We start from the raw sequence: 23,268 nt of genomic DNA, 5'->3' as shown, positions 1-23,268 counted from the left end.
TCAGAACAGGGCAGGGCTCCCTGGCTGCTCCTCTGTGGCAGTGGTGTATGTGTGGTGTTTTGTTTTTGCTTTTTTCCCCCCCTCTCCTTGTCTATGGGAATGTGTAAAGGCTCAATTTTAATCCACAGGAGGGGAAATAGATAAGACTTACCTTCTGTTTAGCCTCTTCTGAGGAGCTCTCAACTTCCCATGGTCCAGTGTGTGGCACTGCACATGGCAGAGGTGCAGGGAGGGGAGGCACAGCTGGAGACAGCTGCATCTGGGAAAGGGTCGCCTGCAAGAAATGCCTCCCATGCCTGGGTGTGTGCTGGGAGGCATGTTTCCTGGTGGAGCTGTCCCCTGCCCCAGGGTCTCCTGAGTGTGTGTGTGTGTGTGTACACATAGGTGTGTGTCACTCACCAGGACTGCGTTGGGTGGGAACAAGGTGGGGACTAGACAAGCAAGTCTCCCAGCTCAGGTGGGAGGCTTGCCATGGCTGCTGTTAGCACCTCCTGTTCTGCAGCTACAGAATGTCCTACTGTTTAGGTCAAAATAGTATCTCAAATATGTGCATTCGTTGCAGCACATAGGATAGGTCATATGCAGGTGGGTAAGCTAAAAGAGACAAAGTAATCAGGGCAGGCAGTAGGAAAATAAAGACCCAAGTTCTGCTTTTCATTTCTGGACCTAACTTATTTTAAGTTCATTATCTCTTAGGTAAATATTAATAATAAACAAAGTATTCAGCACTCTTACTAGAAAAAGATACTGGGATATGAAACCAAAAATTAAAAAAAAAAAATCAAATTTCAAGAAAGAAAGGGGAAGTTTGCTTTCTGAAGAATTTCAGTAATCCAGTGATTCTCCCCTCTGTTCGCCCAGTGCATGTTTAAGTGGATGTTCACTTACACTGGATGGTAATGCTCTCTTTCTGGAGTTAAAGCACCTAATTCAATGAATGAAGCTTAAGTTCATGAAACTACTGTGTTTCCATGGCCTTGACTTTTAGATGCAAGTTAACTCATTGCTTATTTAAAGTTATTCAGAGTGTGTCTGAACTCTTGGCAGAATTCTCATTAGTGAAAAAGCTGAAGGTCTCATTTCTTATTCTCTACTCAGTAACACTGAATATAACACTGAATATAAAATACTTATGCAAGGGGTCTCTTTCCTTCCAAGAAGGTAGAAAGAAGGAATCAATAATTATATCAAATACTTAAACACTAAATACCAAAGTTGTTAAAAATTAATACTTTGTACTTCTGTGAAATAATCTACCAGATCTTTATTATCTTGTATATGGGTGATGCTTTAGAGACTCCCATTGGGGGTAAGCAAATTCAGATGCCTTTGTGAAGGGGAGGTTATTCTGCCTTTTTGACAGTAGGAGGTGGAAGAAAGAATACAAGTGCTGCAGTAGGAAAGAAAATAGGTGTGCTTGGTGTATGAGCTAGTGATTGGCTTAAGGGAATCAACTATTTTTTTCTGATACAGTGATATATCAGAAATACCTGATTTTATTTTTATATTTCCAACTTAACACAACAGCAAAAAAAAAAATTGTTCTTGTCTTTCTTTAAGGCTGTTTTGCATTGCCCCAGATTTACCTGGCATTGAAAATAAGGTTTCCAGTTCTTTGATGCTGAGTAAATAGCTGTTTGCTCATGCCAAAAAAAAAAAAAAAAAAAAAGAGTTCTACTTTCTGTTCCTCTGGCCTGATTTAAAATCTACTGAAGTAAGTAGAAAGAAAATGTGAGGATATGAGTCTCCTGAAGGAAATCAGGGAGAGATGGAATTTGGAGTTTTGTTAGTCCACGTACGTTCTAACATCTAGCACTGTCTAGACATTATGTATTTTTAAGAACTCTTGAAAATTTTTGACATAGTTGACCATTAATGTGAATAATGTCCATGCAGAATATGATTGCATGTCATGTTCAACTTCTTCCTGATTTTTTTTTTTTATATAGGTTTTGATTGGCAGGTACATAGAAAAGTTTTGGTGTGTTTTTGCAGGAAAGGATGGAGGCTTTTAATCATACCTTGACTTTGCTGATCTTTGTTCATCCCAATCCAGTTGTTCCATACTGGTTAAAACAATTCTGTAAATCTGAACTGTTGCATCCCTTATTGATGTTACTTTGTAAGTATCATCACCACTTTGATCTGAACCTCAGTAGTACACGTGCGCTATCTAAGCAGGTCGGAAATAGCTTCGTATCTGCAACTGGAAAGGAGCATGGGTTAACACAGTATGTTGGCTTGATCTCATTCCTGATATACGATACATTTAAGCTGAGGGGCAGCTTTCCGTTTATGTTTGTAGGCCTTGAGTCAGCATCCTAGAGCAGTCTTTATTTTGCTTGACAAATACCTAGTCAAACACCCAGACCTCTCTTAAGTATTTTTCTTCTTTTTTTTCTTTGGTCCCAGTGGTCTTTACATGTTAGTTTTGGGTAAAACTGAAGGACGGAATAACAAAAGGACTGTGTGTGGTCAATGCTTTAAAAGAGCTAAAGCACCCATGTGACTTCTCTGTTCAGCTTATCATGTTCACAGTCCAATCTGTTTTCTTTATGATTTCAGTAGTTGCTGGGTATGTGTTACAGTAAAAATAATGATAGGCTCTTGTAGAGTACTTTAGAAGAGGAAAAATGTTTTGTAAGAATCATTGAATTCTTTCAGAAGAGTTCTTCTGAAAGTTTTATTCCATTTCATAACTGAAGAAACTGAGACTAGAGGTTTTAACTTGCTTCAAGCCTCAGAGAGCCAAAGTGTCAGAAGAGAAGTGGTGAGCAGGCAGTGCTGGCTTCTGCACTTGACTTGTCACATCCCGGCTTCTGGAATTTTTCTTTTTTTTTTCAATCCTACTGTGGCTGTGGGGAGGAAGAGGAACTTGAAGGCTAGAGATTAACCTGTGATATACTTGGTGGATGATTGTATCTGGGTTTCATGCCTGATGGTAGATTATATTTTGTGTGTGTGTATTATATTTTGTTGTGGGGGGTTCTCTCCAGTCAAACCTAAAGAGGAATCTGAGGCTTCTGCTTCTGGTTACTTCCTCTTTGGGTGTGGTGTTCTTTTAAAGCAGTATTTTAACTACCCTCATCCTAGGAAAACCGGCAGGATAAGGATGTGAAATTCCTAGAAAAGGTATCCTGGTGAGCTTACAGTGAGTCTCATGAAATGTGAGAGAAATCTGGCTGTATGCTGTGATTCAGTTCTGTCTTACGAGTGCTGCTGTTTGCAGGGCTTTTTAGGAACAGTATGCCCCTCAGCTAGTCCTCAAAATATATCTCTTCCCTCTTTCGTAATAGTATATGATATTGCATTTGGTTGGCTTGGCTTTCTGAAATATACCTGATGTGCTTGATGATACAAGATGGCTTCTAGTTCACATACTTTGTGTTTTGTTTTGTTTTGTTTTTCATACTTTGTGTTTTGTTTTGTTTTTCATACTTTGTGTTTTGTTTTGTTTTGTTTTTCTTGAAAATGTAAACAGGCCTTGTTACCACAGTCTGCCAACCCTTGTGAAAGATGCAAATCGCCTTGTTTTCCCAAGGATTTTACTTTCGGTTAGCTAACTCGTGTTGAACGCAACCTTTTGTCTTCCCCGCTAGTGAGGATTGAGCGATAGGGTCCAGGTGGACAGAGCGCTTTGCAAGGCTGCGGTCTTTGAACATGAACTCATATGCAATTCATTATGAAGCTTGTTACTGTTTAAAATTATGTGTTGTTTGGATAGTTAGGAGTACTAAAACAGTCTTGTGAGTGAAAGAAGATAGCATGTTTAGAGTTCAGCCGTTGAAAATGGTCAGATTAGCTGTAGTAGAGTGTAAATAGGTATCATGGTGACCTGGTTATGGGGCCTGGTTTCAACTTGCTTGATGTTTAGGAGGTTGAGATACCAAGGCTTAATACACGATGTTAAAACAGGAACATCAATTAGCACATTATTATAAATATTTACATTTCCCAGATCACAGTATAATTATCCTGTTAGTCTTTGTTCAGACTGCTATTTAAGACTGTTACATATCAGATAATACACTGTACAGGTAATTATGCCTATAGAATCTAGTAATGTTTTCTGAAAGCGGTAGGAAGTGGGTGTATTTAAGTATAGAGGTTTAATTGATGATGAGTTTGAAAGTGTTGTAACAAGGGGGGGGGGGGGGGGGCTATCTACCACCCTCAAGATACCCAGTTGCCCTCATTCCTTGTCCTGAGAGAACCTAACCCCGTCAGTAAGGGCGCAACCATGATTTCAGTGTTCGGTACAGCTGAAGGGAGGAAATCTCTAAGGGGGGGCCGGCTAAACAAATGGCTGTCTTACTTTTTATTATTCTTTTAAAGAATCTAACAGCCCTGCTACTGAAATCATCTCTTGTTTTGTTCCCTCGGGAGAGTTCCCTTTATCCAGATTTCATAAAGAAGCTGCCTCATAGTTGAGAGAGGGCTGAACTATGCAAAGCTTTCCCACTGGGGAGACCACATGGAAACGTCTTCCTCTGCCCTAGCCCAAAGGGTGAAGGGAGGACTTGTCAGCACAGCCTGGTTTTATGCAGCATTGGTACCTGGTTTGTATACATTTCATAGGGTTAACAGGAAGCTTAAAAAAATTACCTAAAATTACTTGGTGTCTCTCTATTATACTTTTATAGTAGGTTGTAGGTGGCTTCGGTGCCACTTAATTAGGCATTCGCAAACATGTTGTGGGTTGTCATAGTTTTTAACCATTGAACCCTTGAAATAAAATCCTGCTGCCCAAGTTGAATGTGCTGTTGGTCTTATTCCTCTGTCAGAAATCATCTCTTCATTAGTAAGTCAACAGAAAGAAATGTGCACCCAGGCCTCAGCTGCCTACTTGTCTTAGCCCAAATCTGTTTTCATCAGCCCCTGAAGGTGAAATACCAAGCTTTGTTGTTACTGCTTTTTGTACGTGGAGCAAGCCACTCTTAGGAAGTGTAGAGGATCCTGCAATGATCAGGGAAGGCCTTACCAATCTCGAAGCTGTTTCCCATGACTCCTTGGATAACTTTCTGAGAAAAAATTGTTTTTAGCATCTCCATTTTCCTATTAATCATACCTGTCATCTTGGATCCCCCCTAGCCATGTGTATTTCTGTGTCAGGTGATTCTTACATCTTTTAAAATACCTAGTTAAATAGATCAGCAGTTCTAGGTGATGGGTGATATTTTACAACTGTCTCCAGAACCAGATGTTTACAAGGGGCAGGAGTTCTTTCTCACTGGCTTAAAACAGTGAAAGAAGAGTGAAGTGGTATTTTGCTAAGCTGTCATGTAAGTTTTATCTTCAATTATTTTTGTCCGGTCCTATGTGAAACCCGTCTCAGGAATGTATGAAAAGTACTTGTACTAACCACAGTCCATTTCTTGTGTGTGTGCGTGCACAGTTATGTATGTATTTGTGGTAGGCAGGTAAGTGGATGGGATTTGAGGAATGGAGCCATGTTTCTCTTACAGTATGAAGTAGTAGCGTGTATAAGGACTCGAAGGCAAATTGCTGAGGTAAAGAACAGCTTGTGTTAGAGCATCTTTTTTTTTTTTTCTGTCCACACCCTTTAGCACAAAGCGTCTTTAACTGATTTAAACAAATGTCATCATGTATAGCTTGTGTGTACGCCCAGAAAATCCAAGGTGTAGCCCAGTGGCAGGAGGCAGCTCGGAGGAAGTGCCTGCAGTAGGCAGGGCAAAGGCAAGCGGTGGGCCTGTCTCAGAGCTGGTGCCCTTCAACAGAGTGTTCCTGTCCTGGGGGTTTTGAGCCCATGTTTGAGGAGAAGGAAGAGTGGGCCTGCTGGGCTTTCAGCTGGTGCTGTGCTCTTGTCCGTGCGCTCGGCTGCTGAGTGGTGAGCCTGAGCTGTGAGAGCTGAGCTGTCCTGTCACCTGAGCTTCCTCCAGTACCTGTCTAGAAAGAGCATCCCAGGCCGCTATGATACGTATATCATCACATCAACTGCCATCGGCTCTGACCATTCTTCCTCAGAGTTGCTGTCCATATTGCTAAGCTAACCATACAGCTGTGTACATTGCATTTTCGATATGAGCCACCTACAAACCTGTTGTCAGGTAAAGTATGTGCCATCTTGTGCCTCTTGCTTGTTGAGGGGGTGATCAGTCTACGTAAAGTTTCTCTTCGTGAAGTCTTAAGTATGGAGGGGAGAAATACTGTCAGTTTTGACATAGAGAGTTTCTTAGTTTGCATTTTTTTCTCAGTGGCATTTTGAAATAGTGAACACGCGTTGGAGGGCTCGAGGCGGAAGATGATCGTATCACATGTGAAACATTCAAGGTTTTGCATAGCAGCTTTTGGAGCTGTCAAGAACGGAGCAGATCCAAGCAGGGGCCGTTCTGGGAGCAAACAGGTTGTAAGACCTGTAAGCGCTCTGTTGTAAATGACTAAAGAAAATCCAGAGTGCTAAGTCTGAGAAAGGAAAACTTGGGCAGTTTTAATCATTTGGTGGTTTGTATTTTGTTCATTTTGCAGAAGTGAATGTTTATGATCAGTGCTATAAAACTGATGTTGCAATGGAGAATATTCGTTTCAAAAGTCCTTTTATAGTCCTATGTTGTCTGTACAGACTAGACATGCTGATTTTGAATTTTCACAACGAAAAAGAATGTTCCAATACCTGCCTCTGTGTGTGGGTGTATGCCTTCTTAATGCAAAAGGTATGCAGTGCATAGGAAGGTGATTAAGTTAAGGGGAAGAATACTTATGAGTACATGGCAGAAGACTCATCCTCATTGTTTTAGTTTAGATCAGGCTGAAATCCCTAAACATGAATAAACAGAGCAGCTGGCAAGATGCAGGCTCCTGCCTGGAGCCTCCCAGGCTTCTTTTCACTCGGTACTCATCCGGTTGTGCAAGCACAGCTCCATCCTCCCACCGCCCTGCGAGGAGGAAGGAGTAGCCCCTGCTGCCGAGGTGCTTCTAGCGCTCTGCCAGCGCGACAGAGCTGGCGTTCCCAAGGCTGGCTTGCTGCAGCTGAGGAGACAACATTCAGAGACCTTCTTTGATTAGGATGTGTCACTGTTGTCAGGGCAACTGTGAACAGCAGCGTATCATATTTTCTCCTCTTGTGTGGCGTGCTGAATATTTTACTGTGCTGTAGCTGGAAGAGGGTTGCAGGGAGAAAGGTGCTGCGCAAGGAACCTGGAGCTGTGGGCTGGGATCTGACTGAGCAGGTTAAGACAGCGACGAGCGGCATCTGAACCAATGTGCCTTTAATCAGGGCTTTTCTTGGTGGGGGAAAACGGCAGGCTCTCCGCTGCCAAGTGGATGTTGATATTTGTCAGCTGTTTGCATACTGCTTATCCATAGGGGATCTATTACAAGTGCTCAAATGAACAGGCAGTGTTTCAGCTAGCTGCTAAGCAGCGGCTGCAGTTTCTCACTTTTTTTTCCTCTTTGAAATAAGCAAGAGGGAACAGCAACATGCCTGGTTCAACTGCTGCCCTCCATCAGGAGAGACTGAAGAAGACAAGTGCCAGGCCAAATCCCCTGGGTTTATTCACCATTAACGAAGAAGATGAGCTGCAAAAGAATGGGAATCCCAGAAGGCTGAAAGGTATGCCGTGGTTCTGCAGCCTGAGCGAGGCTGCGTGTGGGATATGCTGCACAGCAGACACAACATTTTGTCAGCTCTTCTGCACGCTACAAAGAATGTCTGTAATAGGCTGGTGCAGTTTGGCGATGCATACTGGCACCCACAAATGTGCTGTGCTCGATGTATGTATTTAAATCTCCTGGATTGTTATGCAAGCATCTGTTTCAGATTTGAAGAAAAAATTACTTTTCAGTTATTAACTCCATTTTCAGGTAGGGGTAAGGGTCCTGCATCAGAAATACATCAATCAGTGTCTGTGTATTTTCTCTAAAAGGGTTTCTCTGCAGAGTCTGGAAAAATATCTGTAAAAAGAGGTGGTTTTAGGCTTGCAGAATACAGAATGCAATACTAGCCTGTCTAGAAGACAGCATTGCCAAAGACTATGTGAAATCAGCTATACTTCCATTTCTGTGCATAATTGTTCAAATACTATAACTTTGACAAGTTTGACTAAAAACAGGGCACACTGTGACAAATTGTTACTGCTAAAGAAAAATAGTTTGTGTTTGCTGTAGGTGAGTGGTGGTGGTGGAGGGATATTGATGGTTGATTTATAGCAGAGGTCTGTCAAGCCTGTGTAGCCACCTCTGTCTTGCATCATGTAATTAATGTTTTCTACCTGGATCCTAGTGTTTAAATTCTCTTGGTCTGGTGGGGATCCTGCACCTTGCAGCTGTGGCTGGAATTTTAAGTTTACGCTATTAAAATTTGTTTTTCTCTTTTGTGATCAAGTGATTCCACTTACATGAATGTTCTTTTTTGTCTCCTTATTTGGAAGCAAAAAAAACCCCACCAAAATTGTGAGAGTTTTTGTTTACAAAACATCTGTCAGTTGATAGCTTCATGACAGTGCTTCAAATTTCAGATGTTTCCATTCTACTGTATAATAGGAGAGACTAGCTAGCAAGCAAACATTTAAATAGCAAATTTATAGTATGTATATTTACATAGAGCTGAATTGTTTACAGCTCAATGGTTATTTTCTTGAAGGAAAAAGTTAGCTTGGTAGCTGTAACAAAAATTCTCCATTTCTGAATTTCTGTGTTTGTTTTTACAGCTTCTGCTTTTTCTCATGATAGTAAAGAATTTACAGATCTGAGCTTCATGATAACATCTATATTGCTAGTCACTGTTAACATGGCTAATGTGTTAGGGTCTTGCTCTTCTGTATATTTGAACCTGCCCATATAAAATGGGGATGCAAACTCTAGTGTGAGGTTATTGTGTTTTTTAATGTTTGAAGAAGCATATTACTTTCCTTTATCACCCACTGGATGACTTCCAGAGTCAACAGTCCACAAAGCTACGGATCAACGGTTTTCCTGGTTTTGTTCAATGGCACTGATAGTTTCCCAGGATAAAAGTTCTTGTTGACTTAGCAGTTCACTCATGTCTTGTCTTCACAGCAGTTACACAGAACTGCCTATCGCTTGCCTCTCTTGTTAAAATTATTTTGATTTTGTTTTTGATCATTCTTGTTTCCTCTTATTTCTGTGAAGTGTAAATGGAAAATGTGCATAGAAGCACAAAGCAAACTAACAAGTGCATATGGTTTTACTAAGATAAAAATGTGGTGGCCTAGCTTGAGTGCTCTTAGGGAGAAATAACAGGAGGTAGTGCAAAAGCTTTTTGAAATATACTGCTTTGTTTTTCCTTTCCGAAATACTTAAAGTAGCATGTTCTGTCTCTACAACACTATGTGCATACTGATGTATGTAGTCTTTTTTTTACCTTTCTGCACATTTGAATGTGTTATCAGTGGAAAGGTGGTTAAAGCTGGAATCTTTGGTCATATGAAATGCATGTATTCAAGGTTGTGTTCTCCTTTCCCTACCTGATACTGAGTCAGGTCATAGTGCAGCTCCAAGCAGAAACATAAGTTCAGAGGATCTGTGTGTAGCTTCCTTGAGTTTTCAGAGCCCATCGTTTTGTTGCCGTTTTACAGTGTTTGCTCCGTCTTCGTTCTTGACCTGTCTTCTTTGCGGTATGCTCAGCAGACTTCTGCAGGTGCTGAGATTTGTTTTTCTAGCACATACTAAATTAGTGTCATCTTTGTGGGAGGTAGGCTAGAAAATAAGTGGTCTTCATCTGCAGTTTCTATGAGCATGCTGGACCTATCTTTGTACAGCATTTCAAAACCCACAAGGCCTCTAATGGTTCTGATACGCCAAAGTAATAAAGCAGTTCATTCTTCAGTTAAGAATATTTGAATATTACACAAGTTTTAAAATAGTCCTGTTTGTGGGTAGTCCAGGTCTTCTCAGAATACTAAGACTTGCTCGGAGTTTGTATGACAGTTATTTCTGTCATCTAGGAAATAAATACTTATGGAGATTATAAATTGGTTAACAGTTTAGATTTCCTGTGAATCGACTTCAAAACCAGCCATTTCTTTTCTTAGTGTCCTTGACTGTCTGTACTGTAATCTGCATTGAGCTCGTTGTTCCAGTGTAAACAAATAATTTAATGAAAATGTTCATCAGGGATTTTTGTTTTTTAATCTGGAGGAGTTAAAAGCCTGCAGTGGTCTTTTCTGCTGTGTGCTTCTGATTTCTTGATTTCTTTTAATACAAATTGTATTCACTACTTTTTCACCAAGTCTTTTAACTTCATGTCCTTCCCCCCCCCCCCCCCCTTACCAAACAGATAAATATATGCTTTGGGAGGATGGAGAAGGCAGCAATTGAGTTCTGGATTCTTAATAATGTGTCTACTTTCATCTGTATATCAATTAGAAAACTAGCAGTTAGAAGGGCAAGAGAGTTTTTGCTTTATTTCTTCAGTCTCTGCCTGAGAATTTTCTACAAGCCTGAATGTGAGTTTTGTATGAGCCTGTGTCTGTTAAAAGGAATTATTCTTAATATTGTGATTTTCACTGGTTTGCTGGCTGAAATTGTTGGTCATAACTGGGGCGGGGTGAGGATAAGAATATTCCAATTATAGTTGGTATTTTTTAGTAGGTAACTAATGGTTCCTCTACTAACTGCGTTTCTCTTGGAAGCCCTGAAATTTATTTTCACAAGTAATGCTCGTGTCAGAAAGTCTGAGTCTCACGCCACAGGCATTTGTATGAGGTTGTCCCTTGCTGTTTTATTTCATTTGTTCTAATGGATTTGACAGTGGTCTTTTTTTTAATTACTATTTTTCTGTTTGTTTGTTTTATTGATACCCTCTGTCTTTTTGCCAAGAAGCTAGTTAAACCAAGCAAGTTTTAAGCAGATGTTTGAAACTAAAATAGGTGAGCTCAAGTGCATAAATGCTGGGAGATGTATAAAATAACAGTAAAGATAAGCAAATGAAGCATCTCTGACCAGTTCTTTGAAGAGATGTTTTTATTACATGTGAACAGAGGAAAACTCATGTCTTGTTTGTAAACCCTGTTTGAGTAGCGAGCATTGTCACTGGTGTTCAGACTCTGTGGTGCTTATACAAACCTGTATCCAGAAGTCTCCCAGGTAATAAATCCTGGTACTGTTTGTTTTGTGGTTGAAGTCTGAACTTGAATTGAGGATCAGCTTCTCACTGGGATCAGCATCTACGTAAAATGAACATTGCAGGCATATCTGGTTCTGCTGGGCTAAGCATCCTTAGAAATCAATTACAGCCAAGTAATAAACTGGAGTCTCCAAAGGGACATTTTAGCATTAGCACTTAAATCTTCAATTGTTAGAGCCATGCTTTTTAATGCAGTATTGGTGCTTAGAGCACGTTTTTCATTCAAAACGTGATTTAGTTCCAGATCTTTCAGCAAATAACATCTTTGAACTTTTACTGCGAAAGCCTGACTCTTACAATAATCCTAAATCTCCATTCTAAAGCAATGTGACTTTTTTGTAGTGGTCTCCTATTCAAAATGTAGTGCCTGTAGTCATGTATGAAACACATGCTGTATGTTTTGTTTAGGCTATGTGTTTACATCCTGAGAGTGCACTCCTTTGGCAAGGACTGTATTGTGAGCTCTTTGGGGCAAGGCCTGTCTTTGGTCTATGTGTATATAACACCCACTGTTGCAAGCTCTTGGTGTCCCGTTTTGCAGCTGTCAGGTAGCAGAACAGTACAAATAAAGACTACTTCAAGTTTGAATTGCACTTCTTTTTTTACTTTTATTAGAATCTTCCATTCTCCTCTCCTGTTATAACATATAAGAGTTTTGTTACATAGGGCATGCTTTTCAAATACAGCTTTTACAGGTTTACAGAGGCTTATTTTGCACTTGAATTGTTTTGTTTGTAGTCACCAGCTTTCCAACAGTGCTGCAACTATATTCCAAAAGAAGCCAGACAAAACAGGCACCGAATTGCACATTTACAGTTTTGGTGCTCCCTTAATGCTTGTGTTATAAAAAGGTATGGTTTCTGTGACTGTGGGTGGCAGCTGAATGTGGTTTTCTGTGTAAATCATAAAGATGTGTCCAAGTAGGCTAGTATTAAAGACATCCATCCTCTCAGTGTGTGAGCTGTGGCCTCAGCCATTCTTTTAATTCAGACACAGGCAATTCAGTTCACTCTAGCATGTCCATCTTCCTCTGCCATGTTGATTTTGTGCACTGGGATGTAGTCTTAACAACTCTTTCTCAGTTTTATTAAATTTTTAAGTGACACCACCTCTCCCCCATCCTTTGGGGGGCAAGAGACCTTCTTAGACTGCTATTGATAGCATTGTGTTTCCAAAATGATCTTGGAAGAGCGTAGAAAGGTAATGCTCATATTCCTGGGTTATAAATTGGGGCAATTAATCACTCAAAGAGCTACTTTTATAGTTTTGAAATATTTATGGCAAATGCATGAAAAGAAATTGCAGCTAACCTAATAATGGAATATTTCACCTGCCTGCCTATTTAAAACTGATTAAGGGAGTGTACCTCTAATCTGCTGAGTGAGTATTGCTGCTAATACAAAGCTAGACAAATATGCTTTAGGTCTCTGGACAATTACATTTATTCTTTGTCATCCTGAAAACAAACAAGAAAAGGGCTTTTTCCACTCCTTTGGTGCATGGCAGCGATGTCTGTGATGATTACCAGCAGATTTTGCTGCTGTTGCCAGGATGATAATGTTTTTGTGTAATGCTGGTTTCAACTGTAAGCTTTGTTCGTTCAGGGAGATGAGGGAGCTTTCTTCTAACATGACCGCTTAGGCACTTAGTCTCATGTTCTGCATGTATTAGGGGAAATATCTATTACTTGTGAAACTCGGGCTCACTTTTAATTTAATTGGTAGTTTGTTCCGGTGTGTTTATACCCAAACACAAACTTCAGGGATGTCAAAAAAGAAGGGAATTTGGCATCTTTCAAGGGCATTAAACTGATAGCCCTGGAAACTGAAACTGTATACCTGCAAAACAGGTACAGCATGGGATGGGGAAGTGTAATCTTATCCCACGCTGTGAAGTCTGCCTCAGGCTGGAGCCAGAGTGACAGTTCCCTCTCTGGCTCCCACCACACTTGAAACCAGCAAAACTGCCTGGGGTGGTGGTTCTCCAAATGGGGCCTTTTCACACCGGTCCCAGTGCTGACCTCCGGTTCACTGGAGGCAGTACAGTGAGCTGCTGTGAAAGGTTGGTGAGCTGGCTCACAAAGATCAAGTATCGGAGGTTTTCATGACGGTTGATAGCCTTACCCTGTCCATCTGCACGTGAGGCAAAGTGAGGGGAAGGAGTGGGTGGAAGGAAGGGAAGATAAAAAATTCTCCTTAAAATGCTGGTTGCACAGAGGGGCAGGGCTGAGAACCAGGAGAAAGAGGTTTGCCATCCTGCACCTTCCAATGAGTATTGCTGATGTTGCCGTGTACTTCCCCCTTCCTGTTAGCCAAAGGCTTCTCTCAGAACCTGAAGAGGCCGAAAATGCCCTCAATTCCCTCATCACCATTAGTTAAAAACAAACAAATCCCAAGGTATCGGGAAGGTGTAATACTTTCAAAACCTATGTTCATAACCCAATCTGAAATTGTTGGGGGTGCAGAAGGACGTTGTTTTTGGAAAGCTACTGCAAAGCTGTCTCTTTTGTAGGATTTCGCCTTTCAAAGCTGTAGGTGCTGGAGGCTGTCTAAAAACTTACTCATAATAAAAACAAAGCGTTTCTCATATGGAGCAATTTATTTTTAATAAAGCAAAGAGACCCAACTGAAAGTCTCAGGAATAGCTGGGAATTTCTTTAGACCATTGAAGCTAATCTGGTATGTTTGGTCCCTCTGGCTTTCGGAGTGAAAGTACCAAGTTTGAGGACTTGGCTTGAGTTGTAACACAGTCTGTTCATCAAAGTATCTGCTGGGATTACTGAGAGTTTATCTATGCTGGCCAAGAATCATCTTACACTTTCCAGTAGTTCTAGCCCAGCTGTAAGAGGGCTCTGCTGCTGGTTCTGGAGGAGTGTGTTCAAATATTTTCTTGACTGTTTGACCATTTTTTGTGGGGGAAACAGCTTGGGATCTATCTGTGTGCTCAGGGGGCACACCTGATATTACATGGTTTGCCAAAGTCAAAAAAGTATGTTTGACAGCCTTTAAAGTTTAATAAGGTTAAAAGGAATCCAGCTTGACTTGGCACATGAACCAAGGATAATCTTAATTACTGAAAAGATTGTATTTTGCAAAGTAACTTTTGCAAGTAAACCAATATATTTCAACCAAGATATAAATGATAACATGATACTCATCAGAGCTGTCAATGTGAGAACCGGGCGGAGCATTTCGTTACTGTGCTCGCAGGAGAAAATGCTTCTCAAAGTTTCAGAAAGAACTGAGCTCAATTTAATTTAGACAACTTTTTTGAAAGCCTTATATAACATGAAGTGCCACTTATGGAAGATAGTAAAGAGTGGAGTTTCTTCCTTATTCATTCTTATCACTGTAAAAGTAGTTGCTTTAAAAATCCTAAACTGGGAATACAGTTCCCAAGTGAGGGGGGAAATACCTGTAAAAGGAATTTAGTATTATGATCACTCTGTGTGTGTGTGAGAGAGAGAGAGAAAGAAATCTAGAAAGTGGTAGATCTGACTAAGATCTTGAAATGCTCTGTGCTCTTGTAGCATTTTTTCCTTTTTCCTGAAAATATGCAGATGGTACTTGCTCAAGGTGTTTCTCAGTTACCATGCCACTGGAATGAGACGGCAAGAAGAAACAGACTTGAGCAGCCTACAGCCTCTCTGCACTGCATTACGAATGCTTTGGTAGCCCTGTGTTTTTATTTTGCTGTGGTGTAAATGGGACCTATGCTACTTACCTGTGCTCCAAAGTTAAACAGACATTTTGAAAAAGAGTATGTTGCAATTAGATCATCTGATGTTTTGTAATTGTAGTGTTGACAAAATCTCAGCGCTCTTGTTGCTGTTTGCAGGCTTGCTCAGAGACCACACATCCATTTGCTCTTTGAGATTTATTTTTGTATCCAAGTAGATAGAAATGTGACTTTAAAGGAAAACCTTTGCCTGCCCTGTTGGGAGAATTTTTGGAGAACTTAAATGAGCGCGAGCTTAGGCTGCATTGCTTCTGGTCGTGAGCAAGTATCGATGGAACCCTACTAATTGCTGCAGTCGGCTGAATCAGAGGGAACTCATCATTTTTCCTCCTGCCCTGACTCACACCTGTACATGCTCTGCTTACTCAGCTACCCACAGAGTACTTTTTGTGCCTCCCCTCCCCCCACCCCCTTTAAATTCAGTCTGCACTTGGCAGCTGGAGAACTTGTTTTTCTGGTACTGTGAGTTAAGAGTTCTCAGCGAAAGGATCTTGAAAGAGGAATTTTTTTTTTTTTGTACTATCATCAGAAGTTTCTTAGGAAGTGACTTGCAATTTTAAGCCACACTAAGGAATTAACCCAAACTATCCAACCTTAGGCCACAATAGTAATGTGTCAGCAGAACAAATACCATGATTGTTGATTCAGTTTGTTCTATTTTAGTGAACTACCCTCACTCACTGTGAAGGTGCATCCCACAATCCACTGGTTTTGCCAGCCAGTATTGCTTTAACTTCATACATGAGTTTCACCTGCACTGAGTTGAAGTACTGTGTGAGTGGATGCTTATGTCTGTGGGTCAGACCTGTATAATAAAGGTGATGGAGGCTACAGGCAATGTTTTGTCTGTGTTTTATTTACTAATTAAACATCAGAAATAAAATTGGGGAGTACTATAAAACTTGGGCTTTTACATCTTGTTCCTGAGGCAAGGTATTTCTGTCTTTCAGAGGAAAGGAGTTGGGTTTACCAGATTCGACAGGAGCATCCTATCCCATTGATTTATGGGTTTGACTATGACAGCGATTCAATACCAAATTGTTCGTGAACCCCATCTTAATTATCTGTTATGTGTAGATGTAATGAAAATGGTTAGTCAAACTCAAGGTAGGAGTTATTAGGGCTAGAATGCAGATACTTAAATTTCTTTTTCGTAATAGCCACTTCAGAGGAGAGGCAATTGGATGGTAGCTTCGCTTTCTCCTTTAAATGGTGATAATGGTGACTTATTGCTAGAATTAAGTTCCACTAATAAGGTCACTGCAGCTTAACCTGAGTGCAGGTTTCTCCAAAAAGTATAATCCACGTCACTGCACCTGGTGGGGGGAGACAAGCCCGGGTTTTAGGGCAGGCTGTGCTGGGATGCTGAAGTGTTGTCATTCAGTACTGGCACAGACCTGTATTTCAATTTTTGCGTTGGGGAACTGTTAAGTTGTTTTGAACTAGAATAATACCTTGCATGGTTTCAGTAGAATTGATGATACAACAGGATCGTTTCTACCTGATTGTCTTGGTAGATAATATTTAAGGATCTGTGCAAGTTTTTTTCCCTTTTTTTTATTTTAAATGCAGTGCATATGAATTTCCTTATACAATGAGGCTTCAACAGAACTGAGACAACTATAATAAACCACATCAGCCCCATAGCCGTGTCTCTAAAGGCAGGGAAACTGAGTAATACTGCCTCTAAGTATTTTTGGTTTTCTTCTGGGAGTCCTAGTTTGTCTCTTTCTCTCTGTAGAGACAACCCACTTTTTCTCATGGGTTGACCAAGCTTCTGTAGACTTGAATTCACGTCAGTAGCGTTTTAATCTATGGAAATTCTCTCTGCAGATGTCAACAAAAGCAAACTGAGTTTGGGATCACCTGTTTGATTAGAACCTTAAAAGAGAAATTAAGAGTTTGAGCAAATGAAGCACAGGTATCTGCTGAGACTGGTGGGAAGCAAAATGTGGAGACTGGCAGAGATTCCAAGTCTTAGAAATCCTCCAGATGGTACTTCCTTCACTTCTTAGCTATAAAAGTCAGTTAGCTGAAGTCCTCCTACTTTGCTGGTACAAGTGTCTATACAGCTAGCTGCAGGGAAAGCAAGAGTTTCCTCTTGGGAATCATAACCTAGAGTTTAGCCAAGGGGGCTGACATAGGAATCTCTCATTTCCCCTTGCTGCTGACCTCTGCTTGGTTCCTTGTTGGGGTTAAGTAATTTCTACAACTGCAGAAGCAAGTTGTGCAAGTTGTGGACTTACAGTTGTTCCTTAATCCTAGTGAATGGTGTTCAGGAGTGTGTGTGTGTGTGTGTGTGTGTGTGTGTGTGTGTGTGTGTGTGTGTGTGTGTGTGTGTGTGTTGGAGGCCAGATTTACAACTGAATTGGAAGAGGAAGTGAAGAGTCGGAGAGGTTTAGAGAGTTACCCCAAAACCCCAGCAACCCAGAACTTTAACAGCTCAAGAGAATACTCAAGGTATTGGAAGTCCCAGAAGGGACTCAGTGATGCATTTTGACTGAACTCATAATGCAAAGAACAGATGACCGGCAGCCAGTCTGTATTTTTCTTGTTTGATGCTACTAAGGTTTGAACTTCCAGTTGTACATCCTGACTGGTCCACTCTCTTGTGCTGAGGCCGATTTTCACAGTCAGTTTCCATTTGGGTTTTCCTCCTACACCTGAAGCAGAGATGAAAGAACAACCTTCCTTCTGTAGCTCAGCATGCCAGGTACAGTGTGATCTGCTGATGATCTTTGTTTAGCATTGGCGGGTCGTGGAACAAGGCTGGGGCTGCTGTGTTCCCCTGCAGCCAGAAGATACTCCAGCTACTAGAGTTTTCTCTTCAGAAGAGCCTGGCTGCAGCCTTTTGCTGTGACAGCCCTCCTATTTTAGGGTATGTCGTACTAGAAATGTCCCCCCTCTTCTCATCAGCAACGGGGATGCCTGTGAAGGATCTGAGGTTATTGGATAACACAGAAAATGTTAAGAACAACTTTTATTGCCCATGTGCTGGGGAGGGATAAGAGGATGAGGAAGAGGAGTGAAAAAGCAGCATGGCGTATACCCTTTGAAAAATAACATTTCTGTGGTATGACCAAATTCTAATTTAATTGATGGGAATATGATGGTAGTGCCAATGTCTTGGGCCAAGACAGTCTGACTAGCTAAGTCCCATGAAGAGTCCTGTTTTCAACCAATTAAACAATTCATAACATCCTAAAACATATTTTTAATGGTGCTCAAAGGCTTAATTTTTGCATTCCTGAATTCCAGCTCTTTTTCAGCTTCATTTTAAACTCCTGCCTAAGCAAAGTTTATTATGGAAGTGCTGACAGAACTTGGTTCACACTCTTCTAACTTAGTGTACAAAGCTATCGTGTTTCTCAGTTCCGCTTCAGGAAGCTTTTCAGAAGGCTGTTTTGAAAATGCAGGTTTATCCAGTTACCTGCCCTTGACGTGAAGAGTCGTCCCTTTACACAGCCAATTGTACTGTTTGCCTTTTTTTCCTCTCTCTCTTCTTTAGAGTCTGTTTCCTCATTGCCTGCGTGCTGACTAACAGCGCTAAAAAATTCAATGTTAAAATCTGGCTCATGTGCTGAGACACTATGAATGAGATCAAATGCATCTGAACTATTTTTTGAAGATGGAGATGGGATGTCAGTGGAGTTAGCACTTGTGTTCATACTTCTGAGTGCAGCAGTGACAGTATGTGGAAAACAAACTGCTGAACTTTCTTGCCTCTCATTCCTCTGTAATTGTAACTGCAGCTATTTCATTGAGAAATGCTGAATGAGGAATGTGCGCTCCGGGCATGCAGTTCACACAGACTCTGGATGATGCTACTTTCATATTTTGTGTGCATTCCCTTTTTGTAGCAAAAAATGTAACACATTTACCTCACTCTCTCTTCTTCCCCCAGCTGAAGAAGAGGAAGAGTAAAGTTTGTAAGAAATCCTTTTTCAGCCATCTAGCTACATTACACTTGTGTTTAGTTGCAGTCTGAACTGCAAAATAAGAAAGGGGAAAGAGGATGAGGAGAAAAAGCAGATGGTAGTGGCCATCTGTAAACCAGAAAAGGGCAGCAACAACCAGCTGCTGAGTGAGGTATTGGCAGTAAAACCAAGCTGCAGGCGAAGTAGCTTGTGCCTGTCACTGTGCCTGGGCCATCAGCACTTTGGTATGCTCTTACACTCCTAGTCAGGTTTTCCAGAAATATTATAGAATGTATTTATGTACTTTATGGCAGGTTTTTCTTTCACAAAGTTATTCTCTAGTTTAGGCAACAAAATGGCTGGCAAGTGTTTACAGAGTTTTTGTTGGCTTTCTTGTCCCTATGAGTTACCTGGATCACTGTTGTAACCCACATTTCAGATGCTCAGTGTCACTGAAGACTAGAGTAGCTAGGCTTTTCATTGCAATATGTATAACATAAATCTTTCTAGTCAGTTTAAAAACACAGCTACTACTAGTGATGCCCAGCATAGAAAAACAGTACTGTGAAGGTGATCCTCGTACCATGGTGATGCTTATGGATGACTCCCCTTTCTGTTAGGCTTTTGTTTAATCGCCATCCTTAGAGATTTCACTCCTTCGTGGTATCTGCATAATGAGCACCGTTTCCAGGCTGAAATATTTCAGGTCACAATATGACTGTTTTATTTTCCCCTCCTGTGAAATGAAGACAACATCTCCATGATTACAATGCCGTGGAGTTATAAATAGGCCCCTGGGCCCCAGGGTTTCCCCAAGGTGAGTTACGCACTTGTTCAGCCTGCAAACCGGGCCTGCTATAGCCTGGATGTAAGTAGGTTAGTGTATCGCACTGCTGAAGACTTAGCTTAGACTTTGAGAAAGTGTTGTTCCTTGATCCGGCTCTTTATACTGCAGACTTTGATTATGGATTTTTTTTTTTTAAACTTGTCCCAGAACTTTTCAAATATACCTGGTTAACTGCTGGTAGAAAGCTCTTGGTCACTAATCTAGTTCCAGCTGGTGAGGCTGTAGCTGTTCTTGCCATAAATCAAGGCAAGATGGTTTGTGTTGTGCTAACAAAATGGGGACATCTGTAGGCCAGTTTACAGCTCTCAGAGAACTCTGCTAGACTTTAAGACATTGTTTTGTTTTGTTTTGTTTTCCTTGTAGAAGGAACAATGATATGGATCTGTAAACTTAGTTACCAAATGCTTTGGGTGGGGAGGGTTAGCTAGCTTTAGAGAGAAACAAGCTTGGGAACAACCTGATGAGAAGCTTTACTTTTGTATTTGTGAGGTTGGTAAATCTATTGTTTGTCAGTCCTCAAACAGAACTATTTATTTATTTATTTATTTATTTTTAAGTAATGATGCCATAGAGGAGTTGAAGTGGGTTGGTAGAGTTGCTGCTTACTAGTAAATGGAAGTAAGCAGAATCCAACAGCTGTAATTCAGATTAGGACTTTGAATTTTTTACTTACATTACAGAAGGTTCTTCATACATGTATATGTGGGGGTCTGCTTACTTACTGTTGAAAGCCTTTACTCCTCCCCATTCTCAGCCACTTCTCTGTGGCCGCAGAATATTCCACCAGACCTGCTTGCTTTGTTGGCACTGAACCAGCGTGAAAGTACCATGAGGAAGGAGGCCAGGACTGAGTGAGTGGGTAAGGGTCATGAAAGTCAAGAGAAGTATAGACAGTGTACCACAGGGAGGCATATACTTGGGGAAAGCATGTTTTTAGCTTTAAAGTAACTGTCTTTTGTGAGACTGATCATTGGAGAACCAGGTATTGATTAACAGTCCTCCTTCAGAGACCTGCATTGCACAGACTGCCTTTATTGCCTTTTTCCATGAAAATTTTTGCATCTTAGGATAACCGGTGGTAGGAAGTATCATGTCTAGTAACATTTACAGGAGCAATCTCTTGCATCCCCTCTGGGGAGAGCAACCTCCTTTCGCAGGACCTGCTGACAGTAGTGCTTAAAATTACAATGAGAGCTTCCGCATCTGACTCGAATGTTTTCGGCTGAATAGGGATTATTGAATATTGCTCTACAAAAAAGGAGCCAGCCAGTGAGGCTTTAATTACTTGTGACTGAACAACAGTGCACCTACTTCCCACTCTTTGTACACCTTTTTTCCCCCCCCTTATTTTTGTCCTGACTTACTTGGTTGACCTTTTGCTTTAACGTTCTTTGTATTTCAACTGTATTAATTATGTGATCCAGAAGCGTTTCATATGTAGTGTAACATGTATATACCACAAAATGACAGTTATGCTTGTTTATAGCTGGCTTGTTTCATATTTCATCCTCGTTTCCCAAGTAGTGGGACCAACTAGTGGAAAGTTTGAGTAGGAAAGTACTCATCAATCAGCACTGCTGCAAATTTTTTGTCTTGTGCTAAATGTATATTTTGACTATAAACCTTTTAAGGCTCTGCTACTTGCAGATATTAAAAATCTAATGGGAGCTAGCTTTCCTGTTCTGTAACAACTACTGCTGTGCAGCTTTAAATGCTGAAGCCACCTGCCAAATAGCTTTATGCTGCTTCAAAGTAGTGCAGAACTGGACTATGTTTTACACTTTGTTTTTTAAGGAGAAATTAAATAACAAATGAGGAAAATAAGGGGTATGTTTGTGTCCTACATGCCTTCAGGATTAACTGGGGCTTCCTATAGAAAGAGAGATTCATCTGTCCTGGATTTACTCGCTGCTGAGTATATGAAGCCTTAAGGCTCATGTTTATCAATGATGGGCCTCTCCTCCTGTTTCCCCTGTGCTGTACTTGCTATGAGCTGGTTGGGCCAGTGCCAGCACAGACTGTGGCTAGTTAGAGCTGCTTGGGTGCTGGTACTTGCAGGGTAGGTCTGTTTTAATGGAGCATCTGGGCAACATGTTGGTTCTGGTCTGACAGGCTCTGCCTTTCAGGTGCCAGGAGAGCCAAAAGCTGTGTGCCAGCAGTCAAGCAGATGACTATGGAGGTTGCTTGCTGGGATGGTTTGCTAGACAGATCTGTCTATTCTATGTCAAGTTGCCTGTTAGTGGACTTCAGGAGGTGTAGAGGCATCAGTTGTTAGTCTTAAACAATTTGAATTTCTTTCAGTAAATGTTAGAGATGTGGTGCTGCCTAGAAATATCACAAATAATAGACTAAATTTTGAAGTTTTTTTCCTGGTAAGGTATTGCGATGTAATACAGTGTAGTTTATGATTCTCAAGGGGTAATGGGGCCAAGGTTTTTTTGATCAGTTGTGTTTTTGTTGTATGAGAGTTCACATTCATGTTTCTCTGTTCAGAGCCTGTCTGAAGGTACCTTCTGAGGGACTTCTTAAAGTCAACTGATGTGAGTCAGTTTAGGCACTTCCCCCAAAGATTTCTGAAAGTGAAGACTGATATTGAGGCAGTGTTTCTAAACCTGGCCTCCGTGGCAAAGTAGGAAGCGATGCTACAGGGAAGGGCTTAGGGCAAAAGTTGACTTTTTACCTTGTAGAGAAGTCTTGCTCTGTGGATGTGCCCTTGTACAGCTGAGATTCCACCCCTCGCGCCCATGTTAAAATAGAGGAAGGGCCATCATTCCGAAACAAAGACAGATGTAAGCAGATGACTAATGTCAGCTGGCCTCTTGGAAGAGGTAGCTGTCTATAGACTTATATTGCAAGTTTGCCTTACCCAGGTTGTCCCAGGACAACCCTCAAAGTGATTAAACTTTCAAAAGGGCACGAGATCTTTACATTGTGGTGCGTGTGTGTGCGTGTGCGTGGTTTTTTTTTTTTTTTTTTCTTCCCCCTAGTCTTTAGCCGTCACACTCAGCTGTGCTCTGAAAAGTGTTTTCACCATGAAATCTGTCAGGGTACCAATGCACTCATTTATCATTCTCCTTGCTATCTTAGGTACTTGCTTGCTCCTTGGTGGGAGGGCAACACCCTGTGCATGCCGTTGCAGACATCCATGATCTATGGAAGGGAGTTCTGCAGCAAAGGATTAAAAAGTTTCTACTGAGATTGGCAAAGCCTTTTAAAAAGAGCCCATTACTGGTTTTCTTTTAGGGAATAGGATAAAGGAAGGACAGAGCTCACACAGTGAGCCAGGAGCAGAGCCAACGGTAGAGTCCAGGAGTCCTGACATCCCCTTATTCTCATGCAACAGTGCACACTGACTTCTGCAGGAGGAAAAATAAATGTAGCTTGTGTTCTTATTGCTATGGGTGAAAAAGAAGTGACTACTTGTTCAGATTGTTTAGAGATTTTTCTGTTAATGCACTAAAGGAATTTCATGAGGACCTTAAATCTACAGTGGAAATGGATGTCTTGTCAGGAGAGTTTTCACCCTCACAAATCTGATGGCCTCCTAGTTACCAAAAATGAAGCAATCAAAAATATCCATTCATGCTTTGACATGTAAACAATGAAAACATTTTGAATAACTCCTTACATGTATGATAGATAACAGATGGACTAATTTATTA

The 23,268-nt window shown here is 41.0% G+C and overlaps 1 protein-coding gene across 11 annotated transcripts in view; it reads left to right on the top strand.

Annotated features, from left to right (window-relative positions):
• MAP7 (microtubule associated protein 7) overlaps positions 1 to 23,268 on the top strand; it is a 123,543-nt gene that overhangs the window by 5,538 nt on the left and 94,737 nt on the right. For 2 of the 11 annotated variants that reach the window (XM_064509030.1, XM_026120107.2), the window contains exon 1: positions 6,849 to 7,570. The exons of 1 other annotated variant lie outside the window; for it this stretch is intronic. In XM_064509030.1, coding sequence (XP_064365100.1) covers positions 7,438 to 7,570 — 133 coding nt within the window. In that variant the 5' untranslated portion in view covers positions 6,849 to 7,437. Of the gene's footprint in view, positions 1 to 5,732; positions 6,069 to 6,833; positions 7,571 to 23,268 lie in introns of those variants that run through there. 8 more of the 11 variants (XM_026120086.2, XM_026120137.2, XM_026120101.2 and 5 more) reach the window with 8 other exon arrangements.

Source organism: Dromaius novaehollandiae, chromosome 3 (genome assembly GCF_036370855.1).
Source record: "Dromaius novaehollandiae isolate bDroNov1 chromosome 3, bDroNov1.hap1, whole genome shotgun sequence".
NCBI classification, from domain to species: domain Eukaryota; kingdom Metazoa; phylum Chordata; class Aves; order Casuariiformes; family Dromaiidae; genus Dromaius; species Dromaius novaehollandiae.
The sequence above is the reverse complement of the archived record's forward strand: the minus strand, read 5'-3'. Positions and strand labels throughout refer to the sequence as shown.